Source organism: Typopeltis vanoorti, chromosome 5, assembly GCF_054136105.1.
Source record: "Typopeltis vanoorti isolate ZY-2024b chromosome 5, IOZ_Tvanoo_1.0, whole genome shotgun sequence".
Lineage (NCBI taxonomy): Eukaryota > Metazoa > Arthropoda > Arachnida > Uropygi > Thelyphonidae > Typopeltis > Typopeltis vanoorti.
Window position 1 is genome coordinate 129,446,397 of NC_143553.1, and position 19,027 is coordinate 129,465,423.

General features: G+C 35.2%; 1 protein-coding gene across 3 annotated transcripts in view; it reads left to right on the plus strand.

Annotated features, from left to right (window-relative positions):
- Positions 1-19,027, plus strand: part of LOC150106811 (nucleoprotein TPR-like) — an 826,699-nt gene that overhangs the window by 290,356 nt on the left and 517,316 nt on the right. For all 3 annotated transcript variants that reach the window (XM_090393327.1, XM_090393328.1, XM_090393329.1), the window contains exons 17-18: positions 6,021-6,164; positions 6,567-6,740. In XM_090393327.1, coding sequence (XP_090249453.1) covers positions 6,021-6,164; positions 6,567-6,740 — 318 coding nt within the window. The remainder of the gene's footprint in view (positions 1-6,020; positions 6,165-6,566; positions 6,741-19,027) is intronic.

A 19,027-nucleotide genomic window follows, 5' to 3' on the forward strand; every position in this document is an offset into this window, starting at 1 on the left:
CAAGCCTTCGATGGCTTTTTCTACTTCAAGTATGGATGTGTATTCCTGACTGCATGCCTGGTCAGTGTTTTTTACCACTGTGCTGTCATCACTGCTTGTTTCATTTAGCAGTTTTTCAAAGTAATTACTCCATACTTCAAGGATATGTTTTTCTCCAGTTTTCATGTCACCTTTATCATCTCTAACTCCTTTTACAGCACTCTTTCCTCCATTCCTAAGCTTCTTTAACAACCTGCAGAATATTTTGCCACCTTCTTGATATTTATTTTCTATATTCTTGCCTATATTCTTGACAAAAGTCCACCCATGACTTTTGTTTAGTTAGTTTTACACAGTGTTTAGCATTCTTCCATTTGTCTCTATATTCTCTAAAAGCACAAGCTGACTTATTTGAAAGGAACTTTTGATATGCTTTCTTCTTTTCCTTCACCGCCTCTTTAACTTCCTGTGTCCACCAGGGAGTTCTGGTTTTTTTATCTTGGCAGAATCAATCAATGTTTTCTTCAGAGTTTGCCACTGAATCTCCAAGGTTTGATTCCTTTTCTCAAACTCTTTCATTTTTTCTTCAATAATCTTTGTGTATTTTAGTCTACAGTTCACATCTGAGAGCTGCTCAACTTTTATTCGCTATAAAACTTTCTTACATGTTATTCTTTTCAATATGAAATTCAATTTTATCCTGCTCAAGACTAAATAGTGATCACTTCCAATTTCAAATCCTCCGTACACTCTGGTGTCCTGCACCAGGGAGAAAACATCACTATCAACAATAACATAGTCAATGAGACTTTTCTTATTCCTAGCCTCTTCTCTCCATGTGAATTTGTGCACATTTTTATGTTGGAACATGGTGTTAGTAATAACCAGTCCATGTCCTGAGCAGAAATCCAACAGATATTTGCCATTATTATTAACTTTACCCTTTTCTCCAAATTTTCCCAAATTTATGTCTTATTTTTTTTTATATATCTCACAATCATTTCCTACTCTGCTATTTAGATCTCCAACAAGGACCAACTTTTCCTTTTTCATTGTGTCAGTTGCATTTTCTAAAGCCTCAAAAAATTCCTCCACTTCTACCTTATTAGAACCTTCTGTGGGACCATAGGCACAAATAAGTCTCATTGTCCAGTTTCCCATTCTCATATTTGCCCACATTACTCTACTTGAGACTGACTGCCATTCAAGAAGATTAGCCTCGTATTTTGTGTTGAATACTATGGCTACTCCTTCTTTTCTGTGATTGTCATTGCCTGAATATAACATTTTGTATTTATTGCTCAGAAAGATCCAACCAGTTTTGGTCTTTTTTGTTTCAGTCACCCGTATTATGTCGATATGGTACATATCTAATTCCTCAGCTAGCTCCATTTCTTTGCCATTCAGGCTTCTTACGTTGATAGTACCGATCTTTAACTCTGGTGATGTTGAGTTGTGGTTTGTTTTCAGATTTGTTCCAGTAGCTGACATTTCGCTGTTCGCTCTGGTTCTCTAGCGAAAACAACGTGGGCCTTGTTTAACCGGGCGATGTCCCAGCCAGCATGAAATTCTGTCATGTTGTACCATCATTTTTTATTTTGTTTTAACCAATAAGAGTACAATTGGTTGGCTAAATCCCAAATTGCCAGCCCATCCTCGTTCGTTCAGCATCCAAGTAGATACCCAACAGAGTGCACCACGAGAAGGTGAGAATTGGACATTAGGTCAGAAGCCCTGGTCGGTTCTCCGCATTCCTTTAAAGGCTATGTGGGGGTCTCCTCTCAGTTATACAGTTTTGACCCTTAAGCACCCTGATTTTTTTTCTTTGCTCCTTAATTAATAGAATTCAATGTATGTTATCTGCCTAGTGTAGTGTGTGTGTGTGTGTGTGTGTGTGTGTGTGTGTGTGTGTGTGTGTGTGTGTGTGTGTGTGTGTGTGTGTGTGTGTATATACCAAAAAATGAGAGGTTAGAGTATTCATAATTCTTATGCCACATATAAAAACTAAGGAATAAAGAACCTGTTGATATTTTTTGAAGAGCTGGACATTGTGGTTGGTGGGATCATTAATGAAATTAAGATCACTTTACCACATAATAGAAATAGCCCAGAAGAATCATTTATTAGTTGGACTCTTCTTTCTGCACTGTATTAGACTTTTTTAGGGAAGTTGGATAAATGTCCCACATATGAGATCACTATTTAAGGGCTGGATGGATTTGAGATTTGTAGTTTTTTTTTTTTTTTTTAATGTTGTGCCCATACACAAGAGGTTCGTTGTTCAACCTATAGTACATTAGTAGTACTGTGTATGGGAGTGGATTGGGAAAGGAGCAACTTTTTTACATTTGATTTAAATGACTGTAAAGAGTTGGTTGATAAAAAAGCAACATCTTGTGCAGTTAGAGACTGAATAGTCGTCTGATATAGGTAAATATCAGTACCAGATGAGCAGTCTGATCCTGGCTGGATTTGTCTGTTAACCACCTTACCAGCCATTATCGTATCCATCATATATTTAAATGTAATATCAATGGCATTACAATTTTAATGTGCGCTTCACATGCATGATAACTTTGACGTCTATAGGCGTCTTGGCTGGTTGCGTGGTTAACAATTGTAAGGGAAGGTGGATTAAGATCTTTGCATGAAAAATGCTACAGGACTGTTCATAGCATTGTTTGTGTTTAAGATAGTAGAAGTTCTTAAAGTTTGAGCTGTTTGGATACTAAGTTTTTCAAATAAGTAGGAAGAATGGAGGATCTGTGATCAGCAAAATGGATAGGATTCCTAGAAAGTGAGGGAAGGTCTTTCATGTATAGGAGAAAGAGGGTAAGTGACTGAACAGAGTCCTAGGACATTTCTGAATTATTGGAAAGTTTGAAGAGAGGCAGCCTCCTGCCATGATGAGCAGTTAATCAAGCAGATAGAAAACTCACTATCCATTTACATCATGTATAAGATAAACCAAAGAATGACAGGTCACTGGATGGGAATTGATGTTAGTCCTCATCACATATTCTGGAAATGTCAAGAGCAACTGCACAGGTTTCTTGAGGCCTCTTCATCTGATGCATTCAGAGGTAGATGATATAGACTTAGAGATTGCTTCTGAATAGTAGTGGAGTGCATGCTGGTAGTCTTTGAACAGGTGGATCTCCAGTTAGTGAAAAGCTAACTGTTGATGATTCCATTATTTTTAATTAATAACGGATTTAACTTACGTATATATTTTTTATTAGTATAAAAAATGTTTCTTAGTATCAGGGGCATCTTCAGTATGACTCAAAAAAAAAAAAAGAAAAAAAAAAGCAAGAACAGAAACCAGTATGTTCAAACAATGACATGCACAAATATATTTTTATGTATATATGTATCCTGCCTGGTTAGTCGAGTGGTTAGCGTATCCACTTTCCAGCTAAAAGGCTGCGGGTTCGAATTCCACCATGGGCATGGATGTTTGTGATTGTCTTTGAAAATGCTAGTTGTGGTGGTGGGCAATAGATGCTGTTGGTGTAGATGATGTCGTTTACTGTAGTTGGTGAATTGGGTGAAGACGAAGAGTTGTGGAGTCGGTGCCCTCCCTCGATTAGTCTTTGGACTCCCTGGAGGTATCATTTAATAATAATAATATTTTTATTAGTATAAATGTTTCTCCCTACTAGTAGAGGCATCTGTATTATGACTGTCAAATTAAAAAGCAAGAACAGAAACCAGTATATTCAACAATGACACACACAAATAGCATATACATGATGCAGAATGTCATGGTCTAATTATATTAAATTCTAGTAAAAATAAGATTTAATAATAAATAAATACAAAAAAAAATATTCAACCTCAATTAATTTCACAAGGAAGTACATCCATTCCAAAAAAAATGCAGTTAAATGTGTGTCCTCAAACTACTGTCAGTAGTTTGAGAGGGGAAATCTCCAAAAATAATGAAATTTTTGGGGAGGACTGTTTACTAGTTCCCATTAGAGAGAGATAATTTAAATTCATTGTGTCTATTTCTATTCGTCAATGTAGCAAGGTTTCGCAACTCTTTGTATAAATGTTCCAAGAGTCCATAGTTTCTATTTAGATTTGGTCAATGTAGAATGGTCTCACAACTCATCATATGACAAACATTTAGACTATATTAAGTTCCATGAGACAGAGAGCTATTGGTAGTCACAGAGCATGCCATTACCACCCAGACAATGAGTTCTTTTATGGAGAACCTTAATTTTCTTCCAAAGAACTCAGTGTCTGGGTGGTGATAGAATGCTCTGTGACTACCAATTGCTCTGTCTTATGGAACTTAACATAGTCTAAATGTTTGTCATATGGTGAGTTGTGAGACCATTCTACATTGACCAAATCTAAATAGAAACAATGGACTTAAATTATCCCTCTTATGGGAAATAGTTCTTCACAAATTCCAGAATTAACTTAAATTTGATTTATTTATTTATTATTAAATCTTGTTGAAGTTATTTTTGCTAGAACCTAATATAATCAGACCACAATGCACTGCATCATGTACATGCTGTTCATGAGTGTCATGGCTGAATATACCTGTTTTTGTTCATTTTGTTTAATTTGAAAGTCACACTGAAGATGCCCTTGATACTATGGCAAAATTTTTATACTAATAAAAATATATACATAAATTAAATCTGTTTTAAGCTATTTATTAATTATCATGTCTTAAGCTCCTATACGTGAAGTTATTTCATTATTTTTGGAGAGGTCTGATGTGAGGACAGTGGGTCAGTAGTTTGGAGTAGTTAGAGACTGAATAGTCAGCTGATATAGGTAAATATCAGTAGCAGATTAGCAATCTGGGTGCACACATTTGACTATACATTTTTTGGAATGAACTAAATGTAGTTGTTCTTCCCTGTATTGGAATAGATGCTAGCTAAGCATAAGAGTGCAGTGGCAGTGTAGTATAGATTAGGTCTGCAGTACAACTTGTCAGCACAACTGGCAAATACACTTAGGACTAGACTGCTGTTTTGTATCTGGGCTATATGAGAATCTTGTGATGGTTTTCTGGCTAATCTGTTTCAGGAAGTATATATTGCTCTGTTTTTGATTTGGCTGGAAGTGATTTACCATGGTCATTTATTCAGAAGTTGGAGAGGTGTGTTTGAGGAAATATGTGTTGCACTTTCTGGTCATGAAGGGTTTTTCTATGGTTGTCATTTATTCAGAAATTTGGAGGAGGATGATGTCAGAAAATTAATTTTAAGTTTAATTTCAATGCTGTATGTTTAAGAAAGATTGAAGCACAGTTGCTTTCACCTGTGCTTCCATCTCTTATGCATTATGGTATTTGCAAGTGACAAGGAGATATGTCTGCCATTTGTAGAAAAGGCAATTTTATTGCATTTAATCTTTAGAGAGTAAGATATGAATTTATAGTTGCATTTGTTTTGAATGAAGCTGACATTTTTATGCGTAGTTTCAGAATCATGCTAAGTAGGCTGAAGTGTTCTCTTGGATTGCCTTGTCACCTGTTGTTATATTATGGTCTGAATAGGAACTTTGAATAGTCGTTTATTGTTGTTCAAGGCCAATACACTTGTAGAATTTTAGTGATTTGTCCAACATAATTTAATCACTATCCCTCACCAAGGAATCTTTAAATTTTAATGTCAGTACTTAATATCTTCATATAACACACACTTAGCACTGGATTCTGTCTGTTAAAATTCTCCTGTGCATTAAATTTATCCACTAAATTTCAACTGTTTTTATCTGAATTATAGTTTGTTGCTTTTTAATCCTCTACCAAATCAACTTTTTTATATAATATATTGATTCTCTATGGCACAGTCCCCATTCCACACCAAAATATTTCCTGCAGTGAAAAGTTTCTATCTTTAATGATATTCCATCAAATAATTTCATAGATAATCCTCAGTAACATATTTCCAAAGTTCCCTTGGCACATTACATTGTTATAGGATTTATTACTGTCAGCAGTTTTGTTTTAATTCTGCTATGTCCAAGCATTCCATTAATATATTCATATTTTCTTATTTTAGTTAGAATACTCAGAAGAACGATTTAATTTACTACAGTCAAGCTTGGAGAATTACAAGAGAGAAGCAGGTTCATTACGGGAAAAAAATCAGAAACATACCACTATTATTACTCAGCACCAGCAGACTATTAATACGATAAGGCAGGTGAGAAATTACTGTAAATTGTGTTAGTTAGTTCCTGCTTATTTACCAGTAATAGAAGCTAAAATAGTTTTCATCTTAAAGACACTAAAAGATTGCCTTGTTTATATAAAGACAAAATTTCACTATATTATAGTAGCTAAATACTGGCATGTGAGTTTGCTTATATTTATCTCTGTAGAAAACATTACATTTTTGAGGTAATATATTAAGTAAGCATAAGTGCAATTTCCCTTAAATTAGTTCATCAGCATTACCACTTTAAGAACTTGTATGGACTCTTGACACTGTTTAGTCATATAATTTTTTATATATTAAACGTTTTTGAAAGAAGTAAATGTATACCGTTTACTTCTTTTATTAATATTATTAAGAATTATATAATACATTTTGTTTCGTTTTCAGGATTTAATGGCGAGTCATGAGAAACTTGCAAAAGCAGAAGTGTCTGCAGAGAATTTGAGAGCAGAAAGAGATCTTCTAAAAGGTGTTGAAGCAAGGCTCTTGCAGGAAAAAGAATCAATGCTGCAAAAACAGCAGCAGCAATTAAGACATTTGACTAATCTTCAGTCCACACAGGTAAAATTCTTAATACTATCTGCTGTAATTTCTTCCTCATTCCCTTCATCAACTTAAACTTATAATTGTTTTCACTATCACAAAACTTTTTTTTTTATGGAGTCTGAAAAGGTTTAGCTGTTATTTAGTAATTCAGGTGTGCATAGCACACTGAAATGAGTATTGTTCAGAAAATGTGATTAATAAATTAAAATAAAATTGTTAATAATAATTATAATAATATGTGTTTGGTGTTATATCCACTAAACATGATGATAATTTTGAATGTTAGGAAATTTCAAGTGGAGTGATGGAATTTTTCCTGTCATTAGAAAAGTTGATCCTTGTTGGAGATCTTAAATAGCAAGGCAGGAAATTAATGTCAGGCATACCAAAATGTTTCTGGAAAATTTCCCGTAAAGAGTAAAATGCATAATATCTGCTGGATTTCTGTTCAACACATGGAATAGTCATTACTAATAATCTTGTTCCAGCATGAATATGTGCACCATTTCACAGAATGAAGACACAAGAAATAAATCTAAACAGTGTAGGAAATGAATGTGCTAGACTTAGAAATTTGTTTAAAAGAATAAAGGTAATAACAATGGCAAGTGCCTGTTGGATTTCTGTTCGGAAAATGCACTAGTTGTCCATTTTGTCACTAAAACTGTATTCCAGCATAAAAATGTGCCACACATTAATACGAAGAGAAGACACAATAAATAAGGAAAGTCTAATTGAATTTATTGGATAGCAATATCTGAAATGAGACTATTCATGTTTATTGTCTTCTCTTCATCTAAATTTGTACAGAATAAAAATGACAAGTTGACTCACTTTCAGAAGTGAATTTTATTATCAAGTCAACAAATATTATTATTATGTGACACCCCCCCAAGGAGTCCGAAGGCTCATCAAGGGAGAGTGTGCCAACAGCATCGAATGATTGATCTCCTTCCAACTACTAACTGCGCTCAAACTTTTTGTGAGCCATTAGTAGCAGAGGCTCCACCAACCTTTGCTAGCTAAATTCGAGGAATAGGAGGGATCGATGGGGGGGGGGGGACCTGATTTTTTTCCCATCAACCCCTCTCCTCTTCCCCCAAAATAATTTCTATCTTCAGATCGTTCTCTCACCTTCCCAAACACTCTCTACCGATACTTAATAATAATATTATTATTATACATATCAAAAAACCCGTTTTTTTTTTTTTTTCAAATAATTTCCCCCACATTACTTTACCCCCCTCTTTCCCATAACCCCCTTCCTTTAATAGCAGATGAATGCATATCGCCAGGATAAGGAGAAAGAAAACAACATCCAAAAAAGGTATGTATATGCAAATTTTTCCTCCTATATTATTCTTCATGTATTAGTTTTATAACACTTCAGTAATGCCCTAAGATTTGAATAAAGAGCCAAAGACATTGTAAAAAAAGGTGCACTCCTAAACGAAAATGGACTATATTAGCCATTAAAATAATTTTTTTTTTTATTATTATTGGTGAAGATCATGGTTTCCATTTCTTGCTTTGGCCTTTTGTTTCAGGCTTGTATTGAATGCACCCATTTACTTCACCAGTAATAACTTTCCAGAACAGCTAATTATGTGGAAAGATTAGAAGAAGAAAAAAAAAAAAAAAGACATCCAGTTGCACTTCCTTCTGACTACTCAAAATTCATGGACCCATATATGCAGCAATATTTCTCATTTTCTGGTCCTCTGTCAAAACTTTCTCACTGTTTTTCTTTCTAAATTTAACTTTTCTGCCATTAACCATACACTTACCATATGTTGAACTGAACCATGTGCTGCACATTTTCAATTGTTTAATGTATACTTGTGGTAGCACAGTTATTTCATCATCTGTTGCATCTTTAAAGTTCTTTATCCATTCCTCTTTAAACCTCTTATGCCACTCAAATGCACTAGACTTTTTAATGGCATTATCATCATAAATCACTGTGTCTAGATTCTCATTTTAATGTTTCTAGATTTTCATTTGTACTATTTTCTAATTTTGCACAAATCTTGATGTTAATGTACTGTGCTAAATTCCATTTACCCATCAAATACACATATGACAATTGTAGAACAGCTTGTCAACTACTGGTTTGATTGTTTTGATACCACTCAACATAGTGTCACATGGTTTTCCCTGATTCTTTATATGTGCACTTGTATAAATCCATTCTAGGAATTTGTCACGCCTCATAAAATTAAATTTAGTGTTTTCTTTAAACTTTGAATAGGAAATAATATTAAGCAACATATTAAAAAGAGAAAATATTTACATATGAATGTAATGCTTTTTATAATTAAGACATGCTTGTAACTGTTTTCTTGCATCAAGTTTTCAAAACCAATCAGGATATTCGTTATCCCATTTTGCGTAATTCTAGTAAATCAATAAGCAATTAAATCTTGAATTATCTGAATGCAATTCTCGAGGCTTCATAATTTCTGCCTATACACATCATTGTCAAGCTACTTTTGTGTGTAGGACTTATAAAGGGAGAGGACTTTTTACCCTATCTAACTAGAGTAATGTCCTAATAACCTATAACATATAACCTAATATAATTCTTCTCTGTTTCTGTTATCTTTTAGAGTTTCCCCTGATATATATATATATAATTTGTTGTAAAATCATTTATTAATTTTTAATTAATAAATGATTTTACAACAAATTATACTATTTTGAATTAATTATTATTTTACGAAGTGTTCTATGTTCATTTAATCCTGCCTCTGTGCCCTGTTCATGAAGAATACTTTATTATTATTACATGACACCCCCAATTTTTTTTTTTGTCATGTTGTACCATCATTTTTTTATTTTGGTTTAACCAATAAGAATACAATTTGGTCGGCTAAATCCCAAATTACCAGCCCATCCTCGTTTATTCAGTATCCAAGTAGATACCCAACAGGGTGCACCACGAGAAGGTGAGGGTTGGACATTAGGTCAAAAGACCTGGTCAGTTCTCCACATTCCTTTAAAGGCTATGTGGCGGTCTCCTGTCAGTTATACAGCTTTGACCCTTATGCAAGATCAGTACTATCAACATACGAAGCCTGAATGGCAAAGAAATGGAGCTAGCTGAGGAATTAGATAAGTACCAGGTCGACATAATAGGGGTGACTGAAACAAAAAAGACCAAAACTGGTTAGATCTTTCTCAGCAATAAATACAAAATGTTATATTCAGGCAATGACAATCAAGGAAAAGAAGGAATAGCCATAGTATTCAACACAAAATACGAGGCTAATCTTCTTGAATGGCAGCCAGTCTCAAGTAGAGTAATGTGGGCAAATATGAGAATGGGGAACTGGACAATGAGACTTATTTGTGCCTATGGTCCCACAGAAGGTTCTACTAAAGTAGAAGTGGAGGAATTTTTTGAGGCTTTAGAAAAAGCAACTGACACAATGAAAAATGAAAAGTTGGTCCTTGTTGGGGATCTAAATAGCAGAGTAGGAAATGATTGTGAGACATACAAAAGTATTTTGGGAAAATTTGGAGAAAAGAGCAAAGCTAATAATAATGGCAAATATCTGTTGGACTTCTGCTCAGGACATGGACTGGTTATTACTAACACCATGTTCCAACATAAAAATGTGCACAAATTCACATGGAGAGAAGAGGCTAGGAATAAGAAAAGTCTCATTGACTATGTTATTGTTGATAGTGATGTTTTCTCCCTGGTGCAGGACACAAGAGTGTACAGAAGATTTGAAATTGGAAGTGATCACTATTTAGTCTTGAGCAGGATAAAATTGAATTTCATATTGAAAAGAATAACATGTAAGAAAGTTTTATAGCGAATAAAAGTTGAGCAGCTCTCAGATGTGAACTGTAGACTAAAATACAGAAAGATTATTGAAAAAAAAATGAAACAGTTTGAGAACAGGAATCAAACCTTGGAGATTCAGTGGCAAACTCTGAAAAAAAAAAGTGATTGATTCTGCCAGAGAGGCTTGTGGAGGTTGTCTGCAAGGATAAAAAAAATCAGAACTCCCTGGTGGACACAGGAAGTTAAAGAGGCAGTGAAGGAAAAGAAGAAAGAATATCAAAAGTTTCTGGCAAATAAGTCAGCTTTTACTCTTACAGAATACAGAGATAAATGTAAGAAAGCTAAACAGTGTGTAAAACTAGCTAAACAAAAGTCATGGGAGGACTTTGGCAAGAATATAGAAAATAAATATCAAGAAGGTGGCAAAATATTCTGGAGGTTGTTAAAGAAGCTTAGGAATGGAGGAAAGAGTGCTGTAAAAGGAGTTAGAGATGATAAAGGTGACATGAAAACTGGAGAAAAAGATATCCTTGAAGTATGGAGTAATTACTTTGAAAAACTGCTAAATGAAACAAGCAGTGATGACAGCACAGTGGTAAAAAACACTGACCAGGCATGCAGTCAGGAATACATATCCATACTTGAAGTAGAAAGAGCCAACAAAGGCTTGAAATGTGGAAAGGCAGCAGGAGTAGATGATTTTCGACCCGAAATGCTGAAGTATGGTGGTATAAAATTCTTACAGTGGCTGCACTGCATAGTTCAGAAAGCATGGACAGAGGGACGAATTCCAGATGATTGGAGTAGAGTTCTCATAGTACCCATATATAAAAAGGGAAATAAAACTGAAAGTGAGAATTACAGAGGTATTTCCCTACTGAGTGTTCCTGGCAAGATCTATGCAAGTATACTTGAGAAACGGTTGAGAAGAATTGTGGAAGAAAAGCTGGGTGAAGAACAAGCTGGATTCAGGCCAAATAGAGGCTTTCAGGATCTGATCTTCACTTAACGACAAATAGTTGAGAAAGCATGGGAATATAACAGAGATCTGTATTTAAGTTTTGTCGATTTGGAAAAGGCATATGACAAGGTGCCAAGAGAAAAGCTATTCAATACACTACAATTATATGGTGTCAATGGGGCATTATATCAAGCAATACTTAGTCTTTATTTGAGTTGTAAGTCAGTTAGAATTGAAGGAAGTACAGGAAGATGGTTTATTGTTAAATCCGGTGTGAGACAAGGATGTACATTATCCCCTCTGTTATTCATTATCTATATGGATCACATTATGAAGGAAAGTGGTATTAAACATGATACCAGAATTCGAGATGTTAATGTCAGCTCTTTGCTTTATGCAGATGATATTATATTTCTAAATAAATCCGCTACAAGTCTGCAAGATTCTCTGACTAAATTGAATAGCTGTTGTAATAGATATGGTATGAAGGTCAGCAATAAAAATACAAAGACAATGAAAATAGGCAGAATCACTGAAAATGTCAACTGTGTTGTGAATGGAGAACCTGTGGAACAAGTAAAACATTTCAGCTACTTAGGCACGATTTTTAATGAAGATAGTAGTGTTCAAACCAGTTTTAACTTATGGATCTGAGAGCTGGGTCAGAAGTAAAACACTTGACCAAAGACTAGAGACCGCAGATATGAGAGTTCTGAGAAAGATTAGAGGCGTGAACAGATGACATCAATGGCAATATCATATTAAAAACGAGAATATTAGGAAAGAACTTGACATTGTCAGCATCCAGGAATGCATTAGCAGAGCTAATATCAGGTGGTATGGTCACTTAAATAGAATGGGAGAGAAAAGATTAGCAAAACGAGTGTTCTTTGCCAGGTTGGCAGGAAAACGATCCAGATGAAGACCAAGATATAGGTGGATTGATACGGTACAAAGTGCCTTAGATGATAGAAATATAAGATTTGATAATGTTGGAGTCTTGACAAGTAACAGACTGATTTGGAGGAAAATTGTAGATAGGAAGTTAGTTATGATATAATTTTTTCATGTAGTACTATCATGTCCTGTACATCCCTTGAGGGTATATGGGAGGAATTTTATGATGATGACACCTCCAATGAATCCAAAGACTTATCGAGGGAGGGCACCTAGTCTCTACAACTCTCCATCTCCAGAAACATTAATACCCATGAGAGGATTCAAATGCTGGCTGGAGAGCAGATATGCTAACCACTTGGCCAACCAGGCTGGCATTATTATTAATTTTTTTGATCTCATCATTCACCATCAATTTCCTGATATGTACCCCCAAGTTGTTCAGGTTACTATGTCCACTACATGATTAAGTTTATATTAATTAATCTCCCCAACAATTTTCCTCCAAATCGGTCTATTACTTGTGAGCACTCCAATATTGTCATATCTAACATCACATACTTCTAAGCCCCTTTCTGACTGAATCAATCCACCTAGACCTGTCTTTCTCTGGGTCTATTTCCTGCCATCTTGGCATCAATATCTTCTAATATCTTCATCTTTAATATGGTTTTCCATTGTTGCCATTGGTTTGCCCTCTAAATTTTTTCAGAGCCCTCATATCTGTGAATGTCTCTGGTCTTTGGTCAAATGTTTATTTCTAATCCAACTCTCATATTCATAACTTAGAACTAGTTTGAACACTGCCTTGTATACGGCTAGTTTCGTGTTTTGGCAAATTTCTTTCTTATTCCATATAAATTTATTCAGCTGGCGCTATCTGCCACACCAGCTCCCATATTCTGTTGTCTATTCCTGATTTCTCTAGCTGTGCTTAAATAGCTGAATTATTTTACTTGTTCTATAGGATATCCATTCATAATGCAGCTGAAGTTTTCTATCTCATGTCTATTTTCATAATTTTGGTCTTTTTATTGCTGATTTTCATGCCAAGTTTCTTTCAGCTGTTATTGAATTTAGTTGGAGAATCTCCATGACTTGCACTAGGCATCATCTGAATTTTTGTGCATTGATCTGCATTTATGCACCATCTGCATAAAGCAAAGAGCTAAGTTTGACATCTCCAATTCTAATATCAGGCCTAATACCACTTTCGTAATGCGATCCATGTAGATGGTGAATAAGAGTAGAAATAATGTGAATACTTGTCTTGCCCTTGATTTTACATCAAACTTCCTCTACTAGTTCCTTCAATTCTAACTGCTGACTGAGAACTTAAATATAGACTGTGTACTGCTCTGTATAATGTTCCATTCACACCATATAATTGAAGTGTTTTGAAAAGGTTTTCCTCTGGGCACCTTGTATCCTTTTTTCCAGATCTACAAAAATAAGATCAGAAGTTTGTTATATTCCCATGATTTCTCCACTATTTGTATTAAAGTTAAAATCTGATCTTGGCATCCTCTGTTTGGCCTGAACCTAGCTTGTTATTCTCCAGTTTTCTCTTCCACAATCTTTCCCAACCTCTTTTCATAAATCTTACCTGGAACACTTAGGGGGAAAAATTCCTCTGTAATTCTCACATTCAATTTTATTCCCTTTTTTATAGCTGGGTACGATCAGAGCTGTATTCCAATCATTGGGAATTCGATCTTCTGAACAAGCCCTCTGAATTATGCAGCATATCCATACTTAAGCATATTGTTGGAATGTCACCTTCTCCAGTTGCCTTTCCAGAATTCAAGTTTTTGTCGTTTTTTTTCCTACCTCATGTATTGATAAATAGTCCTCTTTTGCATTCCTCTTGAAAATTTTCTAGTATGGTTTTGTCACATCTCGTTTCATTTATGAGTCTTTCAAAGTAATTTCTAAATCACTTAGGGAATTGAACAACGTAGATCTGAATATAAATTAAATTATACTTTAATAAATATTTCCGATATTTCGGCAATGTCACGCTGCCATTTTCAAAAGGAACTTACAAAAAGGCATGTGCACACAGGCACTACAACACCGTAACTGAGAATGAAGATATGAAGCTATCGTTGTCCTAGAAGTCCTGATGGTGCCCTCTAGCGGGCTAAGTAGGTGTTCTTGGCCGTTGGGCTGAAGGTCTGCTGATGTATGCCTCCCAAATTTGGGGCAGTCGCATACAACCAAATTTGTTGAGGCTTGGAGAGTTTCTTTGGGCTGAGGCTGATTCCATAAATAGTCTTTCGAATTTGTATTTGCTACGGTGTATTACTGTAGCTTTCTTCCACCGTATTCTGTGGCGTGTATCCAGAGCATGGTCTGCAAGACCAGAATGGCTGTACTTGTGAAACCGGATGTAGTCCTTGTGTTCAGAAATTCTGATATTCGCTGTCCTGCCTGTTTGGTCAAAGTACGACAGTTTACAACTGCAAGGGACCTGGTATACACCAGGTAGGTCTAGGGGAAGTGGTTGGTCTTTGGTGGAGCGGATAAGGGATGCCAATTTTCTGTAAGGCCTGTAACAGGAGGTGAGGTCATGTTTTTTTAAAATTTTGGTAATTTTTTTCCGACGTGCCTCGGATGTAGGGAATGGTGATGGATTTAGAGTAATCTTTGTTGTGGAGGGGGGTGGGGGGCTGTGGTTTGTAGGTTTAATATTTTTTGGATTTTTTTTGGGGGGGGGGTTAGCCATTGGCTGAGAAAGTGTTGAGGATGTGATTTAGTTCAGTGTTTAGGGCCATGTCGTTAGGACAGATTAGTTTAGCCCCGTTGTATAGTGTTTTCACCACTCCATATTGTTGTGAGGGGGGGGGGGGGGTTATATGTCTCAGTATAAACTGAGAAAAACCAAGGTTCCATCAGGCTGGCAGGTGACTAGTGTGTCTAGGAAAGGGAGGCTGTTGTTTTCCTCTTTTTCCAGGGTGAACTTGATTCTGGAGTGTTGGTTGTTTAAGTGTGTAAGGAAGGAGTGTTTCAGAGCCATGTGGCCAAATAGTGAACACATCATCAACGTAGCGAAGCCATATGGTTGGTTTAATAAATACTTCCGATATTTCGGCAACGTGACGTTGCCGTAATATCGGAAATATTTATTAAAGTATAATTTAATGTATATTCAGATGTACGTTGTTCATTTCCCTAAGTGATTTAGAAATGCATAACCAACGTGTAAGCCTGTCTACGAGATTCAAAGTAATTACCCCAGACATCTAGGATATTTAAGTATAAAGAGCTAATAAGCTTCATTTCGGCAATGAAAACATTACTTAAATTAAGGGGATATTAAATCCCACAAAGTTTTAAAACCGAATAAGAAACTCAAAGATCGGAATCAAAGAGTTTCTTGCCGAATATAGTAAACTATAAAGTATCGGCGACACTAGCGTTAGCCAATGCAAGTGATCCTAGTACGTAGTACAATACCGGGCAGCTCGTTGCAAAGGTGGGGGAAGTTCAGATCGCTATTCTTAGGTATTTTCCATAATGTAAAAACACATTTCCTAGGAAATGTATGCTGTTATTACATTATGGAGGGAGGTCACTACCCAGACCGGTTTCAGCCTTTTTTGAGGCTTCATCAGTGAGTAGCTAGACCTAAATCTAGGTCTGGAGAGCAATGGTGGTGGGAAAGTGTCATGAAAGCGAGGATCTAAAGAGCGTCTCAGGTCACGTTGATGTAGTGGATGAAAGTCAGAATGCAATAAAAAATTGTAATGTAATGCTAAATAGCATTGAGTGTGAGTTGAAAAGTGATACGAGAATGTGGAGTGATACATAGGGAGAAGCAGCAGCTGGAGCGATTACAAAAATGTCTACTGAGTGGATCAGCTAACAAAATGAAGCAAGTGCGTGATAAGAAAAATGAGAACATGATCGGGAGGGAAAGAAAAATTAACGAGTGAGTGTTATACGGTGATTCAGTAGCAAAAGGTGTAATAGATGAGAGTTTGACAAAATCGTGCCTTCTGGGTGCGAAAATTAATGATGTATGTGAGGCTATTAGAGCACAGAAGCATAGGGTGAAAGAAATGATTGTAGTGGCCAGGACGAATGATTTAAAAGGTAGAAAATTTGCTATGAGAGAAGGAGTATTATCGAAAGAATTACTAGAGGTAGCAAAAGAAAATAGTGAGAGAATTAAGATAATAAGTCTCTTGCTGCGGTATGACAGATTAGAGTTGAGAAGGAGGGCTATAATTGTGAATGACTCTATGCGTAGGTTATGCAGAGGTGGTGTGGAGTTTGTGAATTTGCAGAGAGAGTTTGACAGGCGAAAAGACATACAATTTGTGCACATTTTTATGTTGAAACATGGTGTTAGTAATAACCTGGCCATGTCCTGAGCAGAAATCCAACAGGTATTTGCCATTATTTTTAGCTTTGTTCATTTCTCCAAATTTTCCCAAAATATGTTTTTATGTCTGACAATCATTTCCTACTCTGCTATTTAGATCCCCAACAAGGACCAACTTTTCATTTTTCATGGTGTCTAGAGAAAGCACAGTTGCTTTCTCTAAAGCCTCAAAAATTTTTTCCACTTCTACTTTAGCAGAACCATCTTTGGGACCATAGGCACAAACAAGTCTCATTGTCCACTTCCCCATTCTGATATTTGCCCACATCACTCTAATTGAAATTTCCTGCCATTCAAGAAGATTAGCCTCGTATTTAGCATTGAATACTATGGCTATTCCTTCTTTTCCTCGATTTTCATTGCCTGAATATAACATTCTGTATTTATTGCTCAGAAAGATCTCGCCAGTTTTTGTCTTTTTTGTTTCAGTCACCCCTATTATGTCGATCTGGTACTTACCCATTTCCTCAGCTAGCTTCATTTTTTGCCATTTAGGCTACTTATGTTGATAGTATCGATCTTGAACTCTGATGATATTGAGTTGGAGTGTGTTTTATGGTTTGTTACATTAGCTGAATTTTCCCTGTTTGCCCTGGTTCCTGGCGAAGACAACGGGTACTTGTTTAACTGGTTCACAGCACGGGCATGAAATTCTGTCATGTTGTACCATCATTTAATTGTGGTTTCAAGCCAATAAGAATACAATTTGATCGGCTAAATCCCAAATTGCCAGTCCATCGTCACATGTTCAGTATTCAGGTAGATACCTAACAGGGTGCACCATGAGAAAGTGAGGATTGGGCATTAGGTCAGAAGCCCTGGCTGGTTCTCTGCAATTCTCTCAGTTATACAACTTTGACTCTTAAGCACCCGTGTGTGATTCTTTTATGATAATAAAAATTTAAATTATTTGAAATTTCTTAAATAATTTTGACAGGACAGCCACATGTTGGTTCCCTAAATATAATGAACCAGGGGCATTGACTAGGTAGGATAATCGTTAAAAACCTGAATATTCAAAAAATTCTCAAAAGTAAAGCAAATTTTGATAAAGCCGCTTCACTTTAATCATTGAATATAATGATACAGGGATTATAGCCTTCTTACCAACCCAAATCTCTAAGAAAATTAAAATGAATTTTAATTAAAGTTAAAATTTATTTGAACTAAAGTTTAAAAAATTCTTGCATTTTACAAGTTACTAAATTCTTAGTAACTTGTAAAAATTTTTTAATAATTTTTATAAGTGGAACTATCTTTTAGGAAAATAAAAGAAACTCAAGATAGATGAGAAAATAATAAAATAATTCAGAAATAATTAGAACATTTAATATAAGTATTCAAAAAAATAACATCTTTACAGAATAACAGAAAATAAATTAAATTACATAAATATACTTGAAATTTTTTAAATTAAAATTTTAGGGTTTTTTATTTCATATTCACAAAATTAAAAATAATGGTCTTAACGTCTAATTCCGGACATATATCATTTTCAATATTAACGCCAAACTGACAAGCCTTTTTTGTGACATACTTATTCTTAAGTAGGTTTTAATTAATTTCAACTTGGAAAAGGAACTTTCACTGATTGCTACACTAACAGGTAAGGTTAATAGTATTCTTAAAGCAATTGAAAAGTTAGGGAAAGATGAATTATTGGACACAATAAAATTAAGAATATCGAAAGGGTTTTGAATATTTAATTATCCTTCCGAAAAATATCCCGGAAAGGACATAACTCGTCATATAGTTCTGTTGCATTTACGTCTTCATTGTTGCCGTCCTTCAAGAGAATCTCTAAATCGTCAGAATTTTTTCATAAATCTTCGCTCTCAATTTCTAGTAATCTATACAGGAAATTGAAATTATCATAATATGTTTTTAGTTGTTCAAAACGTTCTATTAACAAACACATTGCAACGTCTAGAAGTGTATAAAGCACATTCACTCTAAATTTATCTTCTGGTGATTGTGGCGTTTTGTCATGATGCTTGTAGTAAAATTGTCTTGTCTTCTTTTGTCGTCGAACTTCTGTACCAGTTTTAAATTCTTGTTCTCCATCCACCTCTTCACTCCGTTCTTTTGCAGTTTTTAAAACTTCTTTAAAATTTGTATCTGATCGATACTCTTGTAAAGAATATTTTTAAGTTTTCGATAGATTCTAAATAAAGTGTAATGTTCATATTTTTGTCTTGAAGCATTTTACTCACAGGGTTTATTCTGTTAAGTAAATCATGCCAAGTTATAAGAGAGCA